We start from the raw sequence: 20,937 nt of genomic DNA, 5'->3' as shown, positions 1-20,937 counted from the left end.
TCATCCTCGTCTATCAATATCAGCACTGGCGCTGTTATATTTTCGACGTGCGCGATCGGGGATGCGGTAAAGAGGATGCTGTATGTTTCTGGGGGTCATTATCGGGAGTATGAGTGTCGGCATTCGCAATCTGGGGGAGTTGGATGTGGGTGACGTGTAGGAGTCAGAGTCGGTGGAAGAAACCCAGAATTCAGAATAAATCCAATCAGGAATATCAGTCCTCGTTGTGAGTTTCCCTGCTGCATTGGGTGTTGGCCTATCACTATATGCGCGAGCGAAAGTGGGCATCAGCATTACCGAAGCGTGTATGTTCGAGCGTGCTTGAAAAAGCCTATTGTGGAGAAAAAGGGGACATACGATGAGCAGCAACAAACTTACCCACCATGACTGCCTCCCATCACGAGCTGTCTTCTTTCCTCTGAAACGCCCCTTCTAATAAGTTTCCTGACGCTTTCGGCAACGTCTTCGACGTCCATGCTCCCACAGTGCCCGAAGGGTGTCTGTTGTGTGAGTAAGACGAGAAAGAATTTTGTGCTCTCAGGCAAAGGCGGAGTTAGTAAACAAGACTATTCTTGAAATCACTTTAAATCATCGCCCTGCGTATGTTTCACCCCGCTGATTTACTCGTCTTCAGCGAGACCTTAATGTTGAGCGATGCAACACAACGTTCTGGTTCGGAGTGGAGTTGAGGTGTCTTGGCTATGAATGGTCTGTCGAGGTAGATTCTCATGATGTGGAACTGTACGATGGTTGCATAATTACGCCATATGTGTCGTAGTATGGTGTGCGTATACATGTTTAGAGTAAATTAGAGAATGTCGGCCACCGAGTCACAGACTCGGATCCTTGAAGCTGTACGTACGGGTTCATGCACATGACCATTCCTTTGATAACTTATTCATATTTACAAATTATCACTATATGTTGCATTGGTCATAGCTTCGCGGCGTTCGTGCGTAAAGGCAGGAAGACACAACAGGTGACTCGTCACATCGGGAAGTTCATGATTTTACACCACCAACGCTGAGCGAAACGGGAGGAACCGAAAAACGATGACAAAACAGAAGACGATAAAGCTGCAGTCACGACAAGTCAAACGCGATGAGGATGAGCTGAGAGAATGTTTCTTGATTATATGGCGGCAGGCGAAGATAACGTTCAGAGTTCAGATCTCAGAAATACTAGGTAGCACAATTCTTCATGTATATTCATTATCTTCAAGTTGGACAAATTAGACAGCTGGAAGTCCTACTGCCGATTGTGGATGTGACGATGCCATACTAATGGTGGTGCACGTCATACATGTACTCAAACTAGAGGTGTCTTTATGATTACGTGAGCAAAAACCAGGCAATCATGGATTATACGTTCATACCTTGCAATACCAATATATTTGCAATCAATTCTGTAAGTCAAAACCATATCGTGTAGTAAAGTTCATCGTGAATACGCCTTTCAGAGGTAGACACTGCAGATCGTGGAGTGTGGCATCTATAGTGTCGTATAGGGACACATCGCTCACTGCTAAGAACATGCGCTGTGATAGCACTGATGTTTCGGTCTACGAGAATAACTTATCATATCGGTTAAGGCATGAATATATCTGATAGTCTGAAGAAATTTCAGTGGTAGTCCAACATTTGCATAGAGATACTCGCCGACACTCTCATCAGGGTTGCACCAGCATTTTCCTTTCGTGTGCACATCACCCTGTGGACAGTGCTCGAAGGGCTCATGTTGATACCCGATGTCATTGAAGAAGTGAATTTGTTCCTTCTTCGCGAACAGTGCAGCTCCGATGCTATGAACTGGTGCATCTCCCCAACGCTATTCCAAATGAAACTATGTCCCAAAGCGTGCAAAGGCAAGACTCACTTCATAATAGAATCCACCCTGCTCATCAAGATATTCGAAGAATTTCGAGTATGCCTCGCCTCGCCAGAAGTCAAGATCTGCGATTTCAAAGTTGCTCCAGACTGGCCACGTGATTTCATTAGCACGGGAAAACGTCACGATGTGCAGTAACCTACAGTGACATAGGCTGTAGGACTTTCCATCATCATCAGAGAGAAATTCCATCGCGTTGCCAGGAACCACGGTGTCAGGATTAGCATCAATGAAAGCTGCAGGAAGGTGAGATTGAAATCATAGTAAATGCCGAATATGCTTACACTTTACAACGTCCCATAGCGTTGGGATGGTAGCTGGGATTTCGGATATTGCTATGGTAAAGCCTGTCGATGTTTGAGACTAGTGTATAATTGAAAGCATCGTTTGATTTACCATACACCTTGTTTTGGTCTTGCATCATAAGAAAAGGATCATAGTCCACGTCGCAGAAAAGCTGGATGTCTGGCCTGATTGGGGAAGATAAGCTACATCGTATCTCCTTTGGCTGCGTTTACTCACTCGACTCTCCAATAGTACCGGTACTTCTGCAAGAGCTCATGTCGATAGAAGAACTAGGAACTGGTTAGACAACTTCGCCAAGACGCGTTACGATCGCGTACGCCAGAATTGAAGCGACACATATTCCGGTATCTAGGAGCAGTTAGTCAGAAGCAGCGATGATAATTTAGCATACGCACGAAACACTACCTGGAAAATCGTGACACTACATGTACGCTTATAACTGTAAAATAACCTACCTCCGTAAATCACGTCGTTCTTAATCATGTCATCGCGAGACTTGCTTGCTCGTTCTTCATCAATCCACGATGGTTGATGCCAATGGTGGGGTGGGATGAGACCGAATTCGACCGTGGCATTGGTCAAGGCCCGTATGTGGCTTTATAGCCTGTTAGCAATTTCAAGAATTCAAGCGTAAAGGGGCGCACTCTTGGAAGCTCTGCGTAAAGGGCTCGTCGTTGAGGAAGACATAAGGATACTGGAACTTCCTGTTGAACCTATCCTCGAGTTGCTTCATACTGCTCATGATTCCCCAAAGCTCAGAGTTCCGTACAAGTACGACGATTGAGGCATTCGCTTTGCGATCTTGTAAGTGCATGGGCGAATCTGGCTTGCAGTACTCGTCGGGCACGGGTGTTTTGTAGAGAGGGTTTGACTTCGGAGCAGTCCATTGTTCTGCGAAATTTGAGATGGATGTCGCCTTTCCGTATTCCTCATACGTAAAGCTCATGATGTAGTGAATTGAAATCTGTTCCAGTGTCAAGCTAGGTAAATTGTCGAGTTGACATGAACACGTACAATAACGCCCAAGACAAGCAAGATGTAACGCATCGGGGTCATCATCTTTCCACAATAGAACGAGAGGTAAATGCAGGAGAAAAATGGAGAGGTAAGACTGCTGTTGGTCACGGTGGAAGCATTATCAGCCGCAAACACCCGTTGCTCACGCCCATATAATGAACTGCAGCATAAAAGTTTTTCCTCAATTCAGAGCTCCACGTAGCTTGTTCCCTCCATCTCTTCTCGATGTTCAGTCTAGAAAAGATATCAACACACAAACCGTGACATATCGTCGTGCCTGGTCAATATATGTAGTCGTCATCGTGAAAATATGCATTACTAGGACCAAGGGCAGAAATAAATGATGTGCGTCGCTGGAGCCATCTAGTGCTGGGGTCGGCATAGAGAATCGTCTTCATCACTGACATCGATGACTCCTGGCTGGATCAAACTTTATAGCGCCAATATCGTCATCCTGTTCCAGACTGTCACTTGTGTCCGAGTCGAGAGCGAAAATTTTGTAGCTCCGCTTTACCTGTCACTTCTTCACAGGTGCTGGCGGTGAGATTGGAGAGGATGGAAGGAGAAAATCGCTCAAAGTTTTCTGCTTCATCTTGACTTGCTAACATTCATCGAGCCGTGCGCGTGATTTGTGAATAGAGTGCTTAGATACAGACTTTGTGGGTGCTCTAAAGCAGTTGTGCAAGCAGTGCGAACGAGAAAAACGTCTGCTTTGTTCCAAGTAGGGCCCCACACAGTGACCCCGACCTGTGTAAGAGTGAGCTGAGGTAAGCTGATATTACCACATTAGCAGGAGTGAATGCGACGCACCGAAGTGAACCTTGAATTCCTAAATTATAGGAGGCGCAAGGGGACCCATCGAGGTGACTACATCATGAGGAGACAGTTAGTAGAAAAAGTAGTGAAAAGGCATCCGCGTCAGCATAAGTGCGGGTATCTGTGTCAATACAGGCCCATCTGTGTCAATGCGGGCATCCGCGTCAGTGCGGACATCTGCGTTAATGTGGAGATCCATGTCGGTACGAGCATCTGCATCAATGCAGAAGTTCGCGTCGGTGCAAGCGTCTGCGCCAATACAGACATCCGCGTCCACGAGAGTGCGTTGATCCACATGCGCATGGCGGCAGCTGTTGGCAAGGACGGTACTCACGCCAGCAAGCTTGAAAAATCAATGTGCCATACTACACCTTCGAGTGCTCTCAGTGACTCGTAGCCGGCTTCCCTGCCGGACTTGCTTTCATTGCGTGCGGATGCACACAAGGATCTGGGCCATTGGAGCTGACTGGAGTTTGTAGAACAAAAGAAAATCCGAGAGGCGGCAGACTTCAACAGGGCACCGGAGCTTGTTAGAGTGTAGCCTAAGCCTACCAATGGCGGAGAAGAGAACTCACGTGCTCAGGCACACTGTGCACAGCCGCTCCACGAAGTAAGTTTAACCCTACAACCTGCTAATTTCAAATATGACGTGCAAGAACTTGTCGTGTACGCCTCAGCACATGGTTGCCTCAAGGTTGCCTAGGCCTCATGGTACACCGCCGTATCAATATTAATATCCCTCATCAGGCTTCTGGCTAACACCCGAAGTAATTATCAAATAGAAAACTGCGTCACAAGAATGGTATGTGATATAGCTGTTGAGTAGGAGACTTCGTACGCCTCATGGTACACAGCTCTCCTATATTAACAATATTGCCCATTGCTGAACTGCCGAATCTAGATGCTGGCTTAGGGTTGGGTATTTGCCGGGTTCACACCCTGCAATGATTATAAGGCTACACCAACGCTTCTCCGTGACTTACATTTACTACCAATTCCCCCATGGATCCCTCAAGGATAAGAGAGAAAATCGGTCGCTTTCGAATCCTTGTTATAGGGAGAGCGAACGCAGGGAAAACTACTATCCTCCAGAGGGTTTGCAACACACGAGACAACCCAGAAATATACAACAGTGCCGGGCAAATGGTGGGCATCACCATGATAGTAGGAGGATGGTACTGATCCATTGACATCAGATCGATCCTGCAGTTTTAAAGGCATCTAAAGAGGTATCGAGGTGTGCTCTTACTTCAGGACATGAACTGACGTACTCTCAGCGTGGAGAGCACAACATCGAGAACGAAATGGTGTTTCAAAGTAACCCAGGATTCGTGTTCCACGACTCACGCGGGTTCGAGGCAGGCGGCGCATCTGAATTTGAGATGGTCAAGGCATTCATCGCCAGCCGCTCGAAGGAAACCAAAATAACAAACCAACTACATGCCATCTGGTAATTGCAACCGATCAATTGTGACATGCGCTATCTCACGATTTCAACATAGGTACTGTATCCCAATGGACGAAGCAAGCAGGTCGTTCACTGCAGGTGAAAATAAGTTTTTCTCTCAGTGCGACACAGGAAGCAGTAAGTTTTCGCATCCCACCCTCGTTGACGTTCGGCTGATACGGATAATCACAATCCTCAGTACCGGTGATCATATTATTCACAAAGTTTGACGCCCTATACGACGTCGCATTTGCAAAGCTAAGGAAGGAAGGCAAATCATGGAAAGATGCTAAGAAACTGGCCGCGGAACACGCGGAACAGTCATTTGCTAACGGGCCACAATTGAAGTTTTTCAAAGAGGTCCGATGGCCTCCAAAATGTAACGTATGCCTTCCTAGTAAGCCTGTTCATGGTCGAGTCGCGATACACGATGACCGTCGATCTATTAGACATGGACAAGGATGATGCAGATTGCGGGATACTCATGGAACGCACGGCGGGAACTCTGGACAATGAAGTGCTTCAACAATTATTCGTCTCGACCCAGCAGAGCAACTTGGAGATCTGCATGAAATATGCAGTTGAGAGGTAACTACCCATGGCCTCATTCACCTGCCGCAAGCATTGGCGACTAATATTGCACAGAACACTCCCAAAAGATTTGGACTCTGCAGAGACAACAGCATCCAAGGGTTATGAGAGGACGATAGGGATATTAGGCGCCTGGTTTCCACACATTTTGGTAAGATGATCGGAAAGTTCGAAGGTTGCTCTCATTCACGTTGGGCGTTTACTTGCAGGTAGTACGTGTGTCTATCATCGTTCGAACAAGAGCCATGCTGATCCAAGACGTTGCCCACCGTTCGCAGGAAGTGAGTGCGTCGATCCTCGTTCGAGAAAGAGCCATCCTGATCAAAGTCGTTGCCCACCGTTCGCAGTTCGTGAGTGTGTCGATCCTCGTCCGAGAAAGAGCCATCCTGATCCAAGACGTTGACCACCATTCTCAGTTGGTGAGTGTGGCGATCCTTGTTCGAGCCACAGCCATGCTGATTGAAGTCGTTGCTCACCGTTCGCAGGAAGTGAGTGTGTCGATCCTCGTTCGAGCAAGAGCCATGCTGACCAAAGACGTTGCCCACCGTTTGCAGAGAGTGAGTGTGTCGATCCTCATTCGAGAAAGTGCCATGCTGATCCAAGTCGTTGCCCACCGTTCGCAGTTGGTGAGTGTGTCGATCGTCATTCGAGCAGGAGCCATGCTGATCAAAGTCGTTGCCCACCGTTTACAGAGAGTGAGTGTGTCGATCGTCGTTCGAGCAACAGCCATGCTGATCCAAGTCGTTGCCCACCGTTCACAGGGCGTGAGTGTGTCAATCCTCGTTTGAGCAACAGCCATGCTGATCAAAGACGTTGCCCACCGTTCCCAGAGAGTGAGTGTGTCGATTCTCGTTCGAGCAGGAGCCATGCTGATCAAAGTCGTTGCCCACTGTTCGCAGGACGTGAGTGTGTCGATCGTCGTTCGAGCAACAGCCATGCTGATCCAAGTTGTTGCCCACCGTTTGCAGGACGTGAGTGTCGATCGTCGTTCGAGCAAGAGCTATGCTGATCAAAGTCGTTGCCCACCGTTCGCAGTTGGTGAGTGTGTCGATTCTCGTTCGAGCAAGAGCCATGCTGATCCAAGTCGTTGCCCACCGTTCACAGTTCGTGAGTGTGCCGATCCTCGTTCGAGAAAGAGCCATGCTGATCCTAGTCGTTGCCCACCGATTGCAGTTGGTGAGTGAGTTTGTTCTCGTTCGAGAAAGAGCCATCCTGATCAAAGTCGTTGCCCACCTTTCGCAGGACGTGAGTGTGTCGAACGTCGTTCGAGCAAGAGCCACGCTGACCAAAGACGTTTCCCACTGTTTGCAGGGAGTGAGTGCATTGATCCTCGTTCGAACAAGAGCCCTGCTGATCCAAGTTGTTGCCCACCGTTTGCAGAGAGTGAGTGTGTCGATCCTCGTTCGAGAAAGAGCCATGCTGATCAAAGTCGTTTCCCACCGTTTACAGAGAGTGAGTGTGTCGATCGTCATTCGAGCAACAGCCATGCTGATCCAAGTCGTTGCCCGCCGTTCGCAGAATGTGAGTTTGTCAATCTTCATTCAAACAAGAGCCATGCTGATCCAAGTCGTTGCCCACCGTTTGCAGGGAGTGAGTGTGTCGATCCTTGTTCGAACAAGAGCCATGCTGATCCGAGTCGTTGCCCCCTGTTCGCAGGGAGTGAGTATGTCGATCCTCGTTCGAGCAACAGTCATGCTGATCAAAGTCGTTGCCCACCATTCGCAGTTGGTGAGTGTGTCGATCCTCATTCGAGCAAGAGCCATACTGATCAAAGTCGTTGCCCGTTCGCAGGAAGTGAGTATGTCGATCCTCGTTCGAGCTCGAGCCATGCTGATCCAAGTCGTTGCCTACCGTTCCCAGAGAGTGAGTGTGTCGATCGTCGTTCGAGCTCGAGCCATGCTAATCCAAGTCGTTGCCCACCGTTCGCAGGACGTGAGTGTGTCGATCGTCGTTCGAGCTCGAGTCATGCTGATCAAAGTCGTTGCGCACCTTTCGCAGGGAGTGAGTGTGTCGATCCTTGTTCGAGCAACCTCCATGCTTATCCAAGTCGTTGCCCACCGTTCGCAGGGAGTGAGTGTATCGATCCTCGTTCGAGTAACAGCCATACTGATCCAAGTCGTTGTCCACCGTTCGCAGTATGTGAGTGTGTCTATCCTCGTTCGAGCAAGGGCCATGCTGATTCAAGTCGTTGCCCACCGCTCGCAGTATGTGAGTGTCGATCCTCGTTCGAGCAAGAGTCATGCTGATCAAAGTCGTTGCCCACCTTTCGCAGGGAGTGAGTGTGTCGATCCTCGTTCGAGCAAGAACCATGCTGATCCAAGTCGTTCCCGCTACCCGAAGCGTGTGAGTGTTTGATCCTCCTTCGAGCTCGAGCCATGCTGATTGAAGTCTTTGCCCACTGCTCAAAGCGTGTGAGTGTTTGATCCTCTATCAAGCGTAGCCTTCCTAAGTCAAGCCATCGCTGCTGATTCGTTGATAGTCTGTGAGTCCGTTGACTCTTTGTCGAGTTCAAGCATTCCTGATCAACGCAATTCATCATCTATCGGCAGGAGGTCAGTATATTAATCCTGCACCGACTTTCAGCTACTGACCGAAGATATTGTCTATTCATTGACAGCTTGTGAGTGTGATCATCATTTGTCGACCTCCTGCCTTCCTTACCGATGCGATCGCTGATTTATTCTTAGGATGTGGGTGTATTGATTCTACGTCGCCCTCACTGACCGAACACAATACCGCTCCGTTGGCAGATTGTGAGTTTCTCGATCCACAATCGAACGCGAGCCATACTGACTGAATACGTCGACCATCCATTCACAGGATGTAAGCGCATCGACCCGCAGTTGAATTAGAGCACCACTAACCAATGACATTGCTGATCCCTGTTGACAGTTTGTGAGTGTGTTCGTCTGCCATTGAGCTCGAGCATTGCTCACCGACTGCATTACTGATCTGTTGACAGTTCGTGAGTCTCGATCCTCATCCTCATTCGAGCTCTAGCTTTGTTCACCAATGGCATTGCTCATCCATCACCAGAAAGTCAGTGTGCCGATCCTCCATCGAGTTCGAGGTTTGCTTACCATTTGAAATCGCACATCCTTCGATAGAGAGTGAGTCTAGAGCCTTGCTAGCGAACGTCATCGCTGATCCATCAATAGGACGAGCTTCGCGACGATCACCGTGTAGAGATACGGTCTAGGTTACTCTCTGCGGTATGTCTCATTGGTTACAGATTGTGCACACATTTCTCATGTTGCGACTCTGTCAGGCCTCCCACTCATCACCCTTGGAGAATGTCGTTCAGCTCATTTCTGGTGAATTTTGAGGCTTCGTCGCGATGAACCTGCTTATTATTGGACATTTAGCTGTTGTGATTATCTTCGAACACTCTTTCTACATTTTCGACAAGCGGCGCTATCTTCAGGACAAGCAGGAGTCTGGTTCCTCATTTCATGTTGCTCTCGAGCAGTACATGACTTCTCCGCATGCAGCTACTGTCAGGGAAGCTGTGAGTGTTGCCGTCCAGGCATATGAAGAAGCTGTGGCTACTGCCGCCCACGCATATGAAGAAGCTGTGAGGACTGCCGTCTATCCATATCAGGGAAAACTGCCTTCTTGGATAACGAAGTTACCATTTGGATCTTTCAAGAGGAAGGCAAAAGAGGCCAAGGAATACTTTGAATGGTCTCAGGCGACAGAAAAAATATCTTTGTGCTCTCGGGCGAAGGCGGAGTTAATTGAAGCTGTTCTTGAAATCGTTATAAACCATCGCCTGCGTATGTTTCACCGTCACGTTGAGGCAGCACTCCTGCTGATCCGCTTGTTTTCAGCTAGACCTTAATGTGGGGCAATGCGATAACCCATCATGATTAATGATGCTGAGGAGGAGAGGAGAGGAAGTTCCTGGGCTATCAAGGTTGCTTGAAATGTTTGTCGAGATAGATTTCGGGATGTGGAACTGTATGAATGAGTTGTATGATCGTGCGATATGGGGCTTTGTGTGGTATACGTGTTTAAGTCACCCTCAGTCGAGGCCGTGGCAAGAGCTAACTGCGCTTGGGCTTGATGTGCCTCTCAAGTATCCGTGGTACGGTTTGAGGTTCAAGGTTATGTTATACTCCACGTACAGTCTGTCTCAACTTGCGTGATTTTGACCTGACACTTTGTGTAGACGCGTGAAATCGAACGTTCCTGGTCAGTGACTCCAATTGGTGCACCGGTGATGGATGAGATCTTTACAAAGACCTGGCTGTGAGCGGGAGTTATTTGAGGGATAATGAATGCGCAGGTGATCATAGCTGTTGATTCTGAAGTTTTACAAGGTAGATGCATCATTCCCTTATACATTCAGCGTTGGCCACTCCTTTGTGCATGCCACAGTCAAAACCCATTCTCATTCTCACTGTTATGATAGGCTATCGATCGTGTGGATCATAACCTGGGTCTAGATGGATCTTCTCGAGGGACTGACAAACGATGTCATCGTGGAACAAAGGAGAAACAGACTTACAGGGCATCAGCATCAAGTCGATGGAGAATTCTGCAGCGTTGGATGTCAGCTATGCTAAGGCTCCAATCGGTTCTTATTGTATTATGCGTGTCTTACAAGCACACGAGCGCGTCGAAATTGGTACACACCAGAGATCGCAGCATGGGGAATATCAGGCCCTGGAAATTGCTCTAGAGGTCTAATGCAGATATCCAGCAGCTCCGCTTCTGCTTTTTCTTGGCAAGTTCCTCGATGGCCTTGTCGCTCAAGGAGGGCGAATGCAGCGAGTGCTTGTACCCTCACATGGATGCGGGGGCTTATGTAGACTGTCTGTGTTGTGGGTAGCCTTCGTTTGAGTCACGATTTGTTTGCAAGAGTCTGAGGGGGCTGGGGTGAGGAACTTGAGACTGGGGTTGCGTGCCCAGATGCGCCTGTAGTAGCCACTTGCGCCGGAGTTTGGGTAATTGATAGATAAACTGAATTCATTGGACATGTGTGTAACATATGTCACTGTGTGGATGAATCGATGATGGGTAGGACCTATAGTGGTCTTCTCAAGATATGGCCCATCAATTTTTGCGTCATGCTGCTTGCGCAACGCGTGTGCATGTGAAATTTTCAAATCTCCCTGCATTGGGACATGCATTTTTATGGAAAGCCGGACGCGCGCGCTCCGTTACATGATGTGACACGCACCAAATGAGGTAGTCACATGGTTGGGACACCGGACACCTCGAACACAAGAAAATTTTATAGTACCATACAGTCCGACGAGTACATTTTGCTGCAATCTAATGTTCTACTTCATCATCGTTCACTTCCTTGTCATTCTCGTCATTCTCGTCATTCTCGTCATTCACTTCCTTTACAAATGCTTTCAGCCCAAAACCAGGCCATTCACAATACTCATTGCAGGCATGCTGGGTTTCAAAATTGCTGACGGACGCCTCGATATTTCCATCGCCGAAAATATCACTCCCATTGCTGACCGACCTATCCGAACATCAGCATGTCAAGGTATTGAGTATCCGAACGGATAAAAAGACATACGGATCGGTCATGATTTGAGGATCCGTGAGTAGTACTGTACTCCCTGAATACAATGTTTCATTCCAGCCGAGCATTGTGTATCAATGAGACGTACCCTGATAGTCAGATATGAATGCGAGTTGGCCGGTCTTGACATACTGGACGTGCTGTGTGAAAGCAAAAAATTCTGCCATGTCGTAGCCATAGTCCAATTCATCGAGCAATGGATTGGCATCCATATTGTGGATGAATTTGAGAAATGTATCATCACCACCCTCAATGAGCTCTTCGAGGAGGAAGGCAGCTCGCATTGACCCCGTCTTCGCTCCAGACTTGCTACCACCCTGACTGTAGCACAATGCGAGGCTGTCATATCCCGCGTTCCGGACCCGGACCTATCACACTCATCATTTCCGGATTTCCGGATCCGGCCGACTTCTATGTATCGTCCGGATCCGACCCGCGTCTAACTTCCGCGCCTTATCCCTTTGGTATTTCCCTTATCAGTTAGTACGCTTTATTTTCCGTTCCTCATTCATCTCCGTCTTCATTTTACTAAGTTCCGATAGACTAGTGATAGTCGTACCATATGTTTTCTTCATAGCTTTACATAGCTTCGCACTGCACTTACTATTCTCCGTTATGTCCTCAGTAGTATATAAACCCCTGTACAATCTCTGTAGTTTCCTCAGTTCGAATATCATATTAGACTCTGCTCATTCTCTCCTCCGTCCGACTTGAGTTTCTCTCTCGTCGACCTCCGCTCGTCTTAGGATCGACTCCTATAGACTTGACACCTCCGCCTCTACCTCTGGTAGTCCTCCGCTGTTTCCTTTCTAGTTCGGACTTCGTCCGGATTAGTCTTATCTCTTGTTTCCGAACGTCCGCCGGAATTCCCGCGCATCGGACATCGGACTCCGGACATCGCCCGACGCCCTCCGGACATCGTCCGGTAACCTTCGGACATCGTTCAACAACCCTCGGAAGTTAGGGGCACGTACTCGGGTAAGGGGCGCAGCGCACGAGCTGAAGCCAAGCCCTTCGGATCCGACCCTTGAGCACGTTCTTAACAGTATATTCGAACTCACACCTTACCGAGTATACTTACATCTGACTTCATGGCACCTACACGGGCGCAGACCGCTCTCAATGCAGCGGGTGTAGTAACCGCCCGACGCGACTCTACTCCCATAGTCGATGCCTTCCTCAGTTTCTCACAGCGTCGCGCTAGTGCGCAAGGCGCTGCCTCCAGTATCTCACAACTCATGAATCGCCCACATCCGTCTACCCCCACCCCCACACCCGCCGGAAATCTTCCGCACAATGATTCCGACGATGAACTTGCCCTAGGCGGTAACCCGCCAGGAGGAGGTGGCGGAGATCCGGATGATGAACCTCCGGAAGACCCGACTGACGATGAAAACGAAGGTCTAGGTCCACAAGACTTGGTCTTCCTCCGGCTATCCCAAGCCATCAATAACCTGGCGCGTAACAACCGCCAATCCTCCGGATCCGGTGATCCCAAAGTCAAAGTCCGAGAACCGGATACCTTCGATGGCACTGAGCCCCGGAAACTCCGGGCGTTCTTTGTCCAATGTGAGCTTAACTTCCAAGCTAAGCCGAAATCTTTCCGTACCGGCCGAACTAAGGTCAACTTCGCGCAATCATACCTCAAGGGCATGGCCCTTGAATGGTTTGAGCCGGACCTCCTTTCGGATGATCTAATGGATCGTCCGGACTGGATGGACGACTACTCCGAGTTCATGTTAGAACTCCAAACTAACTTCGGACCTCATGACCCGGTCGGAGATGCGGAAATGCAGCTGGAACAGCTCTATATGCGCGACGGACAGCGCATCAACAAGTACGTTGTAGAGTTCCAGCGGCTAGCTTCCCAAGTCCGAGGTTGGGGCGACGGAGCTTTGCGCCGTCAGTTCTACAACGGACTTCCGGCTCGCATCAAGGACGAAATCAGTCGTCAAGGAAAACCCACCACTCTGTCCCAATACAAAACTCTCGCCCAGACTATCGACGCTCGATACTGGGAACGCAAGGGAGAAGTCTCCCGCGAAACCAAACCCTCCGCATCCGCGCCTCCTGCTAAGCAGTCAGCTTCCACTTCCGACCGGAAAGAGTACTCCGGCGGAAAATCCGGAAACGCTTCGGCTTCCTCCTCCACCAAACTTCCGGACTTGACGTCCAAGCTCGGAAAAGACGGCAAACTCACCTCCGAGGAACGCCAGAGGCGCATGGAGAGGAAGCTCTGCCTCTTCTGCGGCGGACCCGGTCACACTGCCCGGGACTGCCTAAAGTCCACTTCCCGTGCGGCCAAAGGTCGTGCTAGCACGGTGACTCCGGAAGCCAAACCGGAGGTCTCGGAAGAGACAAAAAATTAGTCCGCAACCCTCCTGACTCCGCGCGGGACGAGGGTTGCGTTGACTCAACCCGTGCAATGGAGCTACGTCTCAACGCTATTTCCTTTTCCGATCCGAACTCTCTAGTACCATCCGTTTCAATTTCTACTTTTCCCGATATCTCTCCGTTTCCGGCTCTTGTAGATTGTGGATCGTCTCATTGTTTTATAGAAACCAGATTAATCCGAGAAAATAACATTCCAACCTATGCAATTCCTCCGCTTCCGCTCCATCTGTTTGATGGTACTTCTAATGCCACTATTACTGAGGCAGTAGATTTACCGATCCGGTTTCCGACCGGCGTGGTTACCTCCGAAACATTTTATGTTACTCCGCTGGACTCATCCTGTTCCATCGTTCTAGGATATAGCTGGCTCACCCGACACAATCCGTTGATTGACTGGGTAAAGGGCAGCATCGATTTCCGTCCGATTCCTCATGGAGTGCCTCCGACCCCTCCGACCTCTTTTCCGCCGGCTCCGGCGGAAATCCCTTCCTCAACCTCGCCGAGTCCCTCCGCTGATAATGCCGGTCCTAATATTTCCCTAATCAATGCAGTTGCCTTTTGCCGGGCCTGTAAATTAGAGGGATCGGTTCAGTTCAGTATTTTTGTTCGTCCGTCCGGTGTCAATCTCCGCTCCGCTACACTCTCCTCCGAACCTCCGAACCTATCCGGAATTCCTTCGGAATATCACGAGTATGCGGATGTCTTTGATAAGGGCAAAGCAGGACAGCTCCCTCCCCATCGTCCATATGATCTAAAGATCGAATTGGAAGAAGGAGCGGCTCCGCCCCTTGGCACCATCTATTCCCTTTCTCCGGTTGAGCTTGTAGCTCTTCGCAAATTCCTTGATGAGAATATTGCGACCGGACTTCTTCGTTCCTCATCCTCTCCGCACGGAGCCCCTGTCCTATTCGTCAAAAAGAAGGACGGCTCCCTACGCCTCTGTGTAGATTTCCGAGGACTCAATAAAATCACAAAGAAAGACCGCTACCCGCTTCCCCTGATTTCCGACCTTCTCGATTCTCCGAGCCGCGCTAAAGTTTACACTAAAATCGACCTCCGGTCCGCTTACCATCTAGTCCGGATGGCGGAAGGAGACGAGTGGAAAACTGCTTTCCGGACGCGCTACGGCTCGTATGAATGGTTGGTTATGCCGGAGGGTCTCACCAATGCTCCGGCGGCTTTCCAGCGCTTTGTCAACACCATCTTCGCCGATATGCTTGACATATGTGTTATTGTTTACCTCGACGACATCCTCATTTATTCCGCAGACCTTGCATCCCATAAAAAACATGTCCTTGAAGTCCTCCGACGCCTCCGGAAGCATCGGCTATATGCTAAACCGGAGAAGTGCGAATTCCATTCCGACTCCGTAGAATACCTCGGTTACCTCCTATCTCCGGCCGGACTTACAATGTCCTCCGACAAAGTCCAGACTATCTGCGACTGGCCGGAACCTCGGAAAGTCAAGGATATTCAATCGTTCCTCGGATTCGCCAATTTCTATCGTCGCTTCATATTTAACTACTCCGATATTGTAGTTCCGCTTACGCGGCTCACTCGCAAGGATGCTCCCTGGAATTTCTCCGAGGATTGCCGGAAATCTTTTGAAACTCTCAAGAAAGCCTTCACTACCGCTCCGGTGCTTACGCACTGGATGCCGGATGTTCCTATCGTCGTTGAGACGGACGCTTCCGACTACGCTATCGCCGGAATACTTTCTATAGTATGTCCGGACCAGGAGCTCCGCCCGGTTGCTTTTTACTCCCGAACCCTTTCGGCTCCGGAACTCAACTATGACACCCATGATAAGGAACTCCTAGCTATTTACGAAGCTTTCCGGTCCTGGCGACACTACCTTGAAGGCTCTGCCGAGCCGATAGACGTCGTCACAGACCACAAGAACCTTGAGTACTTCGCTACCACAAAACTCCTCACCCGCCGCCAGGCCCGCTGGTCGGAATATCTTCATCAGTTTAACCTCGTTATCCGGTTCCGACCCGGAAAACTCGGAGCAAAGCCCGACTGCCTAACTAGACGTTGGGACGTCTACCCCAAAGAGGGGGATAAGGACTACGCTCAAGTGAATCCACACAACCTCCGGCCGATATTTACCACAGAACAGCTCGCTTCGTCCCTCCGGGCATCACACCTAGCAATTCCGGTGCTCCGGGCAGCTGTACTGATGGATGTCGAGCAGCTTCATAAGGACATTCTGTCCGCCCTCCCTAATGACCCTATCGCTTCCTATCACCTTCCGGGTCCGTCGGACCCGAGATGGACAGTGGACGAGAGTGGTTTCCTCCGTTGCGACAACCGTATATACGTTCCAGAATCCAATGACCTCCGTCTCCGAGTGCTCCGGAATACGCACGACCACCCGCTATCCGGACATTTCGGTCAGAACCGGACCCTGGAAGTTATCCGTCGGGAATATACCTGGCCCGGAATCCGCGCATATGTGAAGGACTATGTTAAGTCCTGCACGACCTGCGCCCGAGCTAAAGTTCCACGACACAAACCATACGGATTATTGAAGCAACTCCCCATTCCCGAAAAACCATGGAATTCTATATCCATGGACTTCATCGAACAACTCCCTGATTCCTCCGGCTTCACAGCCATCCTGGTAGTCATAGATCGACTATCCAAGCAATCCATATTCATTCCGACCTACGACACCATCACCTCTCCGGACCTCGCCCGGTTATTTCTCCTCCATGTGTTTTCCAAGCACGGAGTTCCGTCCCATGTCACTTCCGATCGCGGTACGGAATTCGTTTCCCACTTCTTCCGGTCGCTCGGAAAAGCACTCGACATGATCCTCCATTTCACCTCCGGATATCATCCGGAAGGCGACAGACAAACCGAGCGAGCCAACCAAACCCTAGAACAATACCTCCGGATCTACTGCAACTATCAGCAGGACAATTGGTCGGAACTGTTACCCTTGGCCGAGTTTGCGTACAACAATGCTCCGAGTGCTACCACCGGAGTTTCGCCATTCTTCGCCAATAAGGGTTATCACCCGAACATTTCCATACATCCGGAGCGTGATCCCTCATCCGCCCGTGCCCGGGACTATGCCATAGATCTAGACGAGCTTCACCAATTCCTCCGAGAAGAAATGTCCCTTGCCCAAGCAAGATATCAAGGACCCGCGGACGCTAGACGGAAACCCGCTCCGGACTTCAAAGTCGGAGATCAGGTCTTCGTCAAAGCAAAATATTTCTGCTCAACCCGACCATCGAAAAAGCTCTCGGAAAAGAATCTCGGACCATTCGACATCATCGCTCGTCCCGGTACCCACTCCTTCACCATCCATCTTCCGGACACTATGCGATCCGTGCACCCCGTATTCCATGTCTCTCAGTTAGAACCCGCAACTCCGAACACTATTCCTAATCGCATCCAACCTCCTCCGCCCCCGGTATTAGTCGACGGAGAACCGGAATACGAAATCTCCGAAATCCTGGACTCCAAGATCGACCGCCGGAGACGTCACTGCCAACTACTATACTTAGTACGTTGGGCCGGATATGAAGGGACGGACGAAGAAACTTCCTGGATACTCGCAACCGAACTCGGAAATGCGCCGGAACTTCTATCGGATTTCCATTCAGCATATCCGGACAAGCCGGGACCAACTTCTAACAAAGAGTAAGGAAAAACATGCATATATGTACATTATTTAGGCGTCCGACATCCGGACTTCGGATCCGACGACCTAAGAGTCCATCTCCATGTCTCCGCCGGATCCGCCGGCCTCTTTTTCCGCCTCCTCCTCATTTTCCTCCTCCGGAGCATCTTCTACATGCATCCGGAAACCGCCCCTCAGACTCTCCATGAAGAGAGTCTGAAAATCCCTCTGCTCCTCCATGAACCGGAGCATGGTCTCACTCACCCGGTCCATCGCAGCTCTACTTCCCTCCGCCGCTGCAATACCCCTCTCCATCAGCCCATTCGTCCGGGCCAGTTCCGCAACTATGTTGTTGGCGGCTGCGACCCAGGCCTGGTCGTCGTACTCCGCCCAGTCTTGATCCTCTCCAATAACCGTCCGGGGATTGGAGACTATTTCTATGTCGTCGTCGATGTCCTCCGGACTGCGCTGACGTCTTTTTCCTTTGCCCTTGGGGCTCGGAGATCCCTCCGGACGCGCGCGTTTCTTGCCTTTGCCTTTGCCGGCCGGCGCCTTGACAGGCGGATTTCCGCCGACGCACTTTTCCTTGGACGCGCGGCACTGGTCACACGTCCGGATCTTTCGGAAATCATCAGTAGTCATCCGGATCCGGACAAAACAGAAAAACTCACCCTAGGCGTCCTAGACGCTACTGCCCAGGTGCAAATCTTGCGCCTAAGGACGCACATCTCACACGCAACCTCCGGATCCGCCGGACCGGAGGACTAAAAAATTGTTAAACTCCGGAAAAACGCAAAAAACCTCATCCGACTCACCTCCGACGCATTACCCATCCTAGCCTTTGCCAAACGCTCCTGCTCGCGCTCCGCCAACCTCTTCCGAGTCTCCTCGATATCCTTCCGTTTCTGCTCCTCCATCCGTTTCCGTTCCTCTTCCGCCTCCTTGCGCTTGCGTTCCTCTTCCTCCGCCTCTCTCCGAGCGTCCGCCTCAAGCCGCACAATTTCGGCCGCCATTTCCGCCTGTCTCTCTTCGAGAACCTGCCGGGCGGTCTTCTTGTTGCCGGAAGTGGAGTTAGACATGATAGAAGCAGTAATAGGAGTTAAAGGGAAAGTTTTAGACGTCTCATAGGCGCCCCGGCCTACTTATATGCTCAGTGCTATTTTTACGAGCTCCGCCCATCATCTCGCATTCATAAAAGTCCGGTCCGGACTTCCGAATCAGAAGCCTCGTGGGCTCGGCCCTAAAGGGGGGATACTGTCATATCCCTCGTTCCGGACCCGGACCTATCACACTCATCATTTCCGGATTTCCGGATCCGGCCGACTTCTATGTATCGTCCGGATCCGACCCGCGTCTAACTTCCGCGCCTTATCCCTTTGGTATTTCCCTTATCAGTTAGTACGCTTTATTTTCCGTTCCTCATTCATCTCCGTCTTCATTTTACTAAGTTCCGATAGACTAGTGATAGTCGTACCATATGTTTTCTTCATAGCTTTACATAGCTTCGCACTGCACTTACTATTCTCCGTTATGTCCTCAGTAGTATATAAACCCCTGTACAATCTCTGTAGTTTCCTCAGTTCGAATATCATATTAGACTCTGCTCATTCTCTCCTCCGTCCGACTTGAGTTTCTCTCTCGTCGACCTCCGCTCGTCTTAGGATCGACTCCTATAGACTTGACACCTCCGCCTCTACCTCTGGTAGTCCTCCGCTGTTTCCTTTCTAGTTCGGACTTCGTCCGGATTAGTCTTATCTCTTGTTTCCGAACGTCCGCCGGAATTCCCGCGCATCGGACATCGGACTCCGGACATCGCCCGACGCCCTCCGGACATCGTCCGGTAACCTTCGGACATCGTCCGGTAACCTTCGGACATCGTTCAACAACCCTCGGAAGTTAGGGGCACGTACTCGGGTAAGGGGCGCAGCGCACGAGCTGAAGCCAAGCCCTTCGGATCCGACCCTTGAGCACGTTCTTAACAGAGGCCAGCTTCCACAAATCGAACACGTGGGACCACGAATGGCGGGGGTTCGGGTGAAGATGTGATCGAACGATCAATAAAGTCGTACGTGAGCTGTAATAAAGATTTGGACCAATATAAGACGTTGGCTTCCCTGAATAACTTGGGTAGCTCGTCAGCGAGTGCATACCGGCCGACTTTATAATGTCCAGCCTTCACGGCAGTTGGAAATACTTTATAGAATGGATGTTTGACCACAACCTTATGACGAGGGACTGATCCGAGACCGGTCCTGGGAGAAGCTGTGAGTGTAAGCCATCCGGCATGCGCAGTCTTGAAGCCACCAATTCCAATGAAGCCTTCCGTCGACATATCAATAGTCAGCTGTCCAATGGACGACTCGGCTGTGTCCACCGAAAACGAATGATACTGTGCGTTTCGCAAGAGATCGGTAATGGCACGGGTAGGGATGTGGTGGAATTGAACGTTTTCGTTCTGTAGTCCAAAAACTGTAAAATAATAGTAAGCGCTCGCCGCTGACACAATTTGAGAAATTGATGAATGTATGTACCTTTCTTTACATTTAAGTTGGCACTTCCTCCGATCTTCAAGACTTCTTTGAGTCGATCCCGATCGGGTGAACAGAGAGCTGCAGGAGGTACATTCTTCTTTCGAGGTGGAGAGGAAGCACCACTGAGACCGCTAGAGCTTTCAGCACGCTGGTGGGTTCTCTTGGTAGAGACTGTCGTAGAATTGTCACCGGTGGTCACCGAGGGCAAGAAAAGCTCATTCTCGGCTAGCGAAGTCGTTGCTGATGAGGGAACATTGCAACTGACGGCTTTGTGAGCAGTCGTGTGCGCAGTGGCGTGTTTGCTAGACTGCGTACAGCTTGTTCGGGTAGCTTCTGCTTCCTGGACCACAAAATCATGGTTAGTGTTGGTAATCAGACAAGACAACATCCAAAATGCGTACCATTTCGGCACGAAGTTCCAACCAATTTTCATATTTGTTCCATTGAACCTCCGGGACAACGACCATCAGCGCAAATTGTTTAGACTTGAAAGTTGATTTGGTGCCTTTGCGAGACGGCTGCAGGCATTGATCGTAGAAATAAGGGACAGATCGCGGGTGATCGGATAGATCCACCCATGCAGCATCTCAGATGATGAACTCCTCGACACGCCAGATAAATTCTCCACCGAATTTGCGTAACTTTGGAACAATGGTCTCCAATGCTAGCTCAACGAGCCTAGGCGCATCGATTTGAGCGTCGATGTCCTTCTTACCCTCACATATATTCTAAGCTGAAGTGTAAGCAAGCCACAGTATATTTCAAA

The 20,937-nt window shown here is 50.0% G+C and overlaps 6 protein-coding genes across 6 annotated transcripts; 2 read left to right on the top strand and 4 right to left on the bottom strand.

Moving 5' to 3' along the window:
• Window positions 1–1,379: 1,379 nt before the first annotated feature.
• Window positions 1,380–3,598, bottom strand: HD556DRAFT_1454504 (glycosyltransferase family 15 protein). Its single transcript, XM_041308101.1, has 11 exons — window positions 3,208–3,598; window positions 2,838–3,157; window positions 2,645–2,788; window positions 2,511–2,541; window positions 2,410–2,462; window positions 2,284–2,357; window positions 2,172–2,234; window positions 2,031–2,123; window positions 1,876–1,976; window positions 1,659–1,827; window positions 1,380–1,611 (listed from the first exon to the last, which is right to left on the bottom strand). Exons 1-11 carry the CDS (start codon window positions 3,250–3,252, stop codon window positions 1,562–1,564), a joined length of 1,143 nt encoding a protein of 380 aa, XP_041168099.1. The 5' UTR covers window positions 3,253–3,598; the 3' UTR covers window positions 1,380–1,561.
• A 1,073-nt stretch (window positions 3,599–4,671) lies between these two features.
• Window positions 4,672–6,406, top strand: HD556DRAFT_52517 (uncharacterized protein). Its single transcript, XM_041310869.1, has 9 exons — window positions 4,672–4,828; window positions 4,928–5,172; window positions 5,223–5,255; window positions 5,304–5,476; window positions 5,529–5,611; window positions 5,673–5,870; window positions 5,923–6,061; window positions 6,119–6,276; window positions 6,343–6,406. The coding sequence occupies exons 2-8, from the start codon at window positions 5,029–5,031 to the stop codon at window positions 6,222–6,224; spliced, it is 876 nt and encodes a 291-aa protein (XP_041168098.1). The 5' UTR covers window positions 4,672–4,828; window positions 4,928–5,028; the 3' UTR covers window positions 6,225–6,276; window positions 6,343–6,406.
• Window positions 6,407–8,475: 2,069 nt separating this feature from the next.
• Window positions 8,476–9,276, bottom strand: HD556DRAFT_1320405 (uncharacterized protein). Its single transcript, XM_041301304.1, is given in 8 exon segments — window positions 8,476–8,546; window positions 8,614–8,857; window positions 8,902–8,946; window positions 9,001–9,009; window positions 9,042–9,103; window positions 9,123–9,142; window positions 9,223–9,225; window positions 9,238–9,276. 3 exon segments carry the CDS (start codon window positions 9,007–9,009, stop codon window positions 8,672–8,674), a joined length of 240 nt encoding a protein of 79 aa, XP_041168097.1. The 5' UTR covers window positions 9,042–9,103; window positions 9,123–9,142; window positions 9,223–9,225; window positions 9,238–9,276; the 3' UTR covers window positions 8,476–8,546; window positions 8,614–8,671.
• HD556DRAFT_1320389 (uncharacterized protein) lies at window positions 8,642–10,071 on the top strand. The gene is made up of 9 exons (XM_041301303.1): window positions 8,642–8,684; window positions 8,752–8,817; window positions 8,885–8,965; window positions 9,035–9,103; window positions 9,223–9,276; window positions 9,333–9,378; window positions 9,430–9,576; window positions 9,634–9,840; window positions 9,895–10,071. Exons 4-9 carry the CDS (start codon window positions 9,077–9,079, stop codon window positions 9,903–9,905), a joined length of 492 nt encoding a protein of 163 aa, XP_041168096.1. The 5' UTR covers window positions 8,642–8,684; window positions 8,752–8,817; window positions 8,885–8,965; window positions 9,035–9,076; the 3' UTR covers window positions 9,906–10,071.
• Window positions 10,072–11,431: 1,360 nt separating this feature from the next.
• Window positions 11,432–11,887, bottom strand: HD556DRAFT_1204162 (uncharacterized protein; the record flags this gene model as incomplete). The annotated part of the gene is made up of 3 exons (XM_041296435.1): window positions 11,432–11,537; window positions 11,604–11,642; window positions 11,694–11,887. Coding segments are annotated over 3 exons (339 nt in total), but the record flags the coding sequence as incomplete, so codon positions are not given.
• Window positions 11,888–19,615: 7,728 nt separating this feature from the next.
• On the bottom strand, window positions 19,616–19,972 carry HD556DRAFT_1222915 (uncharacterized protein; the record flags this gene model as incomplete). The annotated part of the gene is made up of 1 exon (XM_041296845.1): window positions 19,616–19,972. The coding sequence occupies one exon, from the start codon at window positions 19,970–19,972 to the stop codon at window positions 19,616–19,618; it is 357 nt and encodes a 118-aa protein (XP_041168094.1).
• Between the last annotated feature and the right edge of the window lie 965 nt (window positions 19,973–20,937).

This window comes from Suillus plorans (genome assembly GCF_016647745.1).
Source record: "Suillus plorans strain S12 chromosome Unknown HD556scaffold_1, whole genome shotgun sequence".
In the NCBI taxonomy this organism is placed as follows: Eukaryota; Fungi; Basidiomycota; class Agaricomycetes; order Boletales; family Suillaceae; genus Suillus; species Suillus plorans.
Note: the sequence above shows the minus strand (reverse complement) of the source record. Positions and strands in the feature narration are given on the sequence as shown.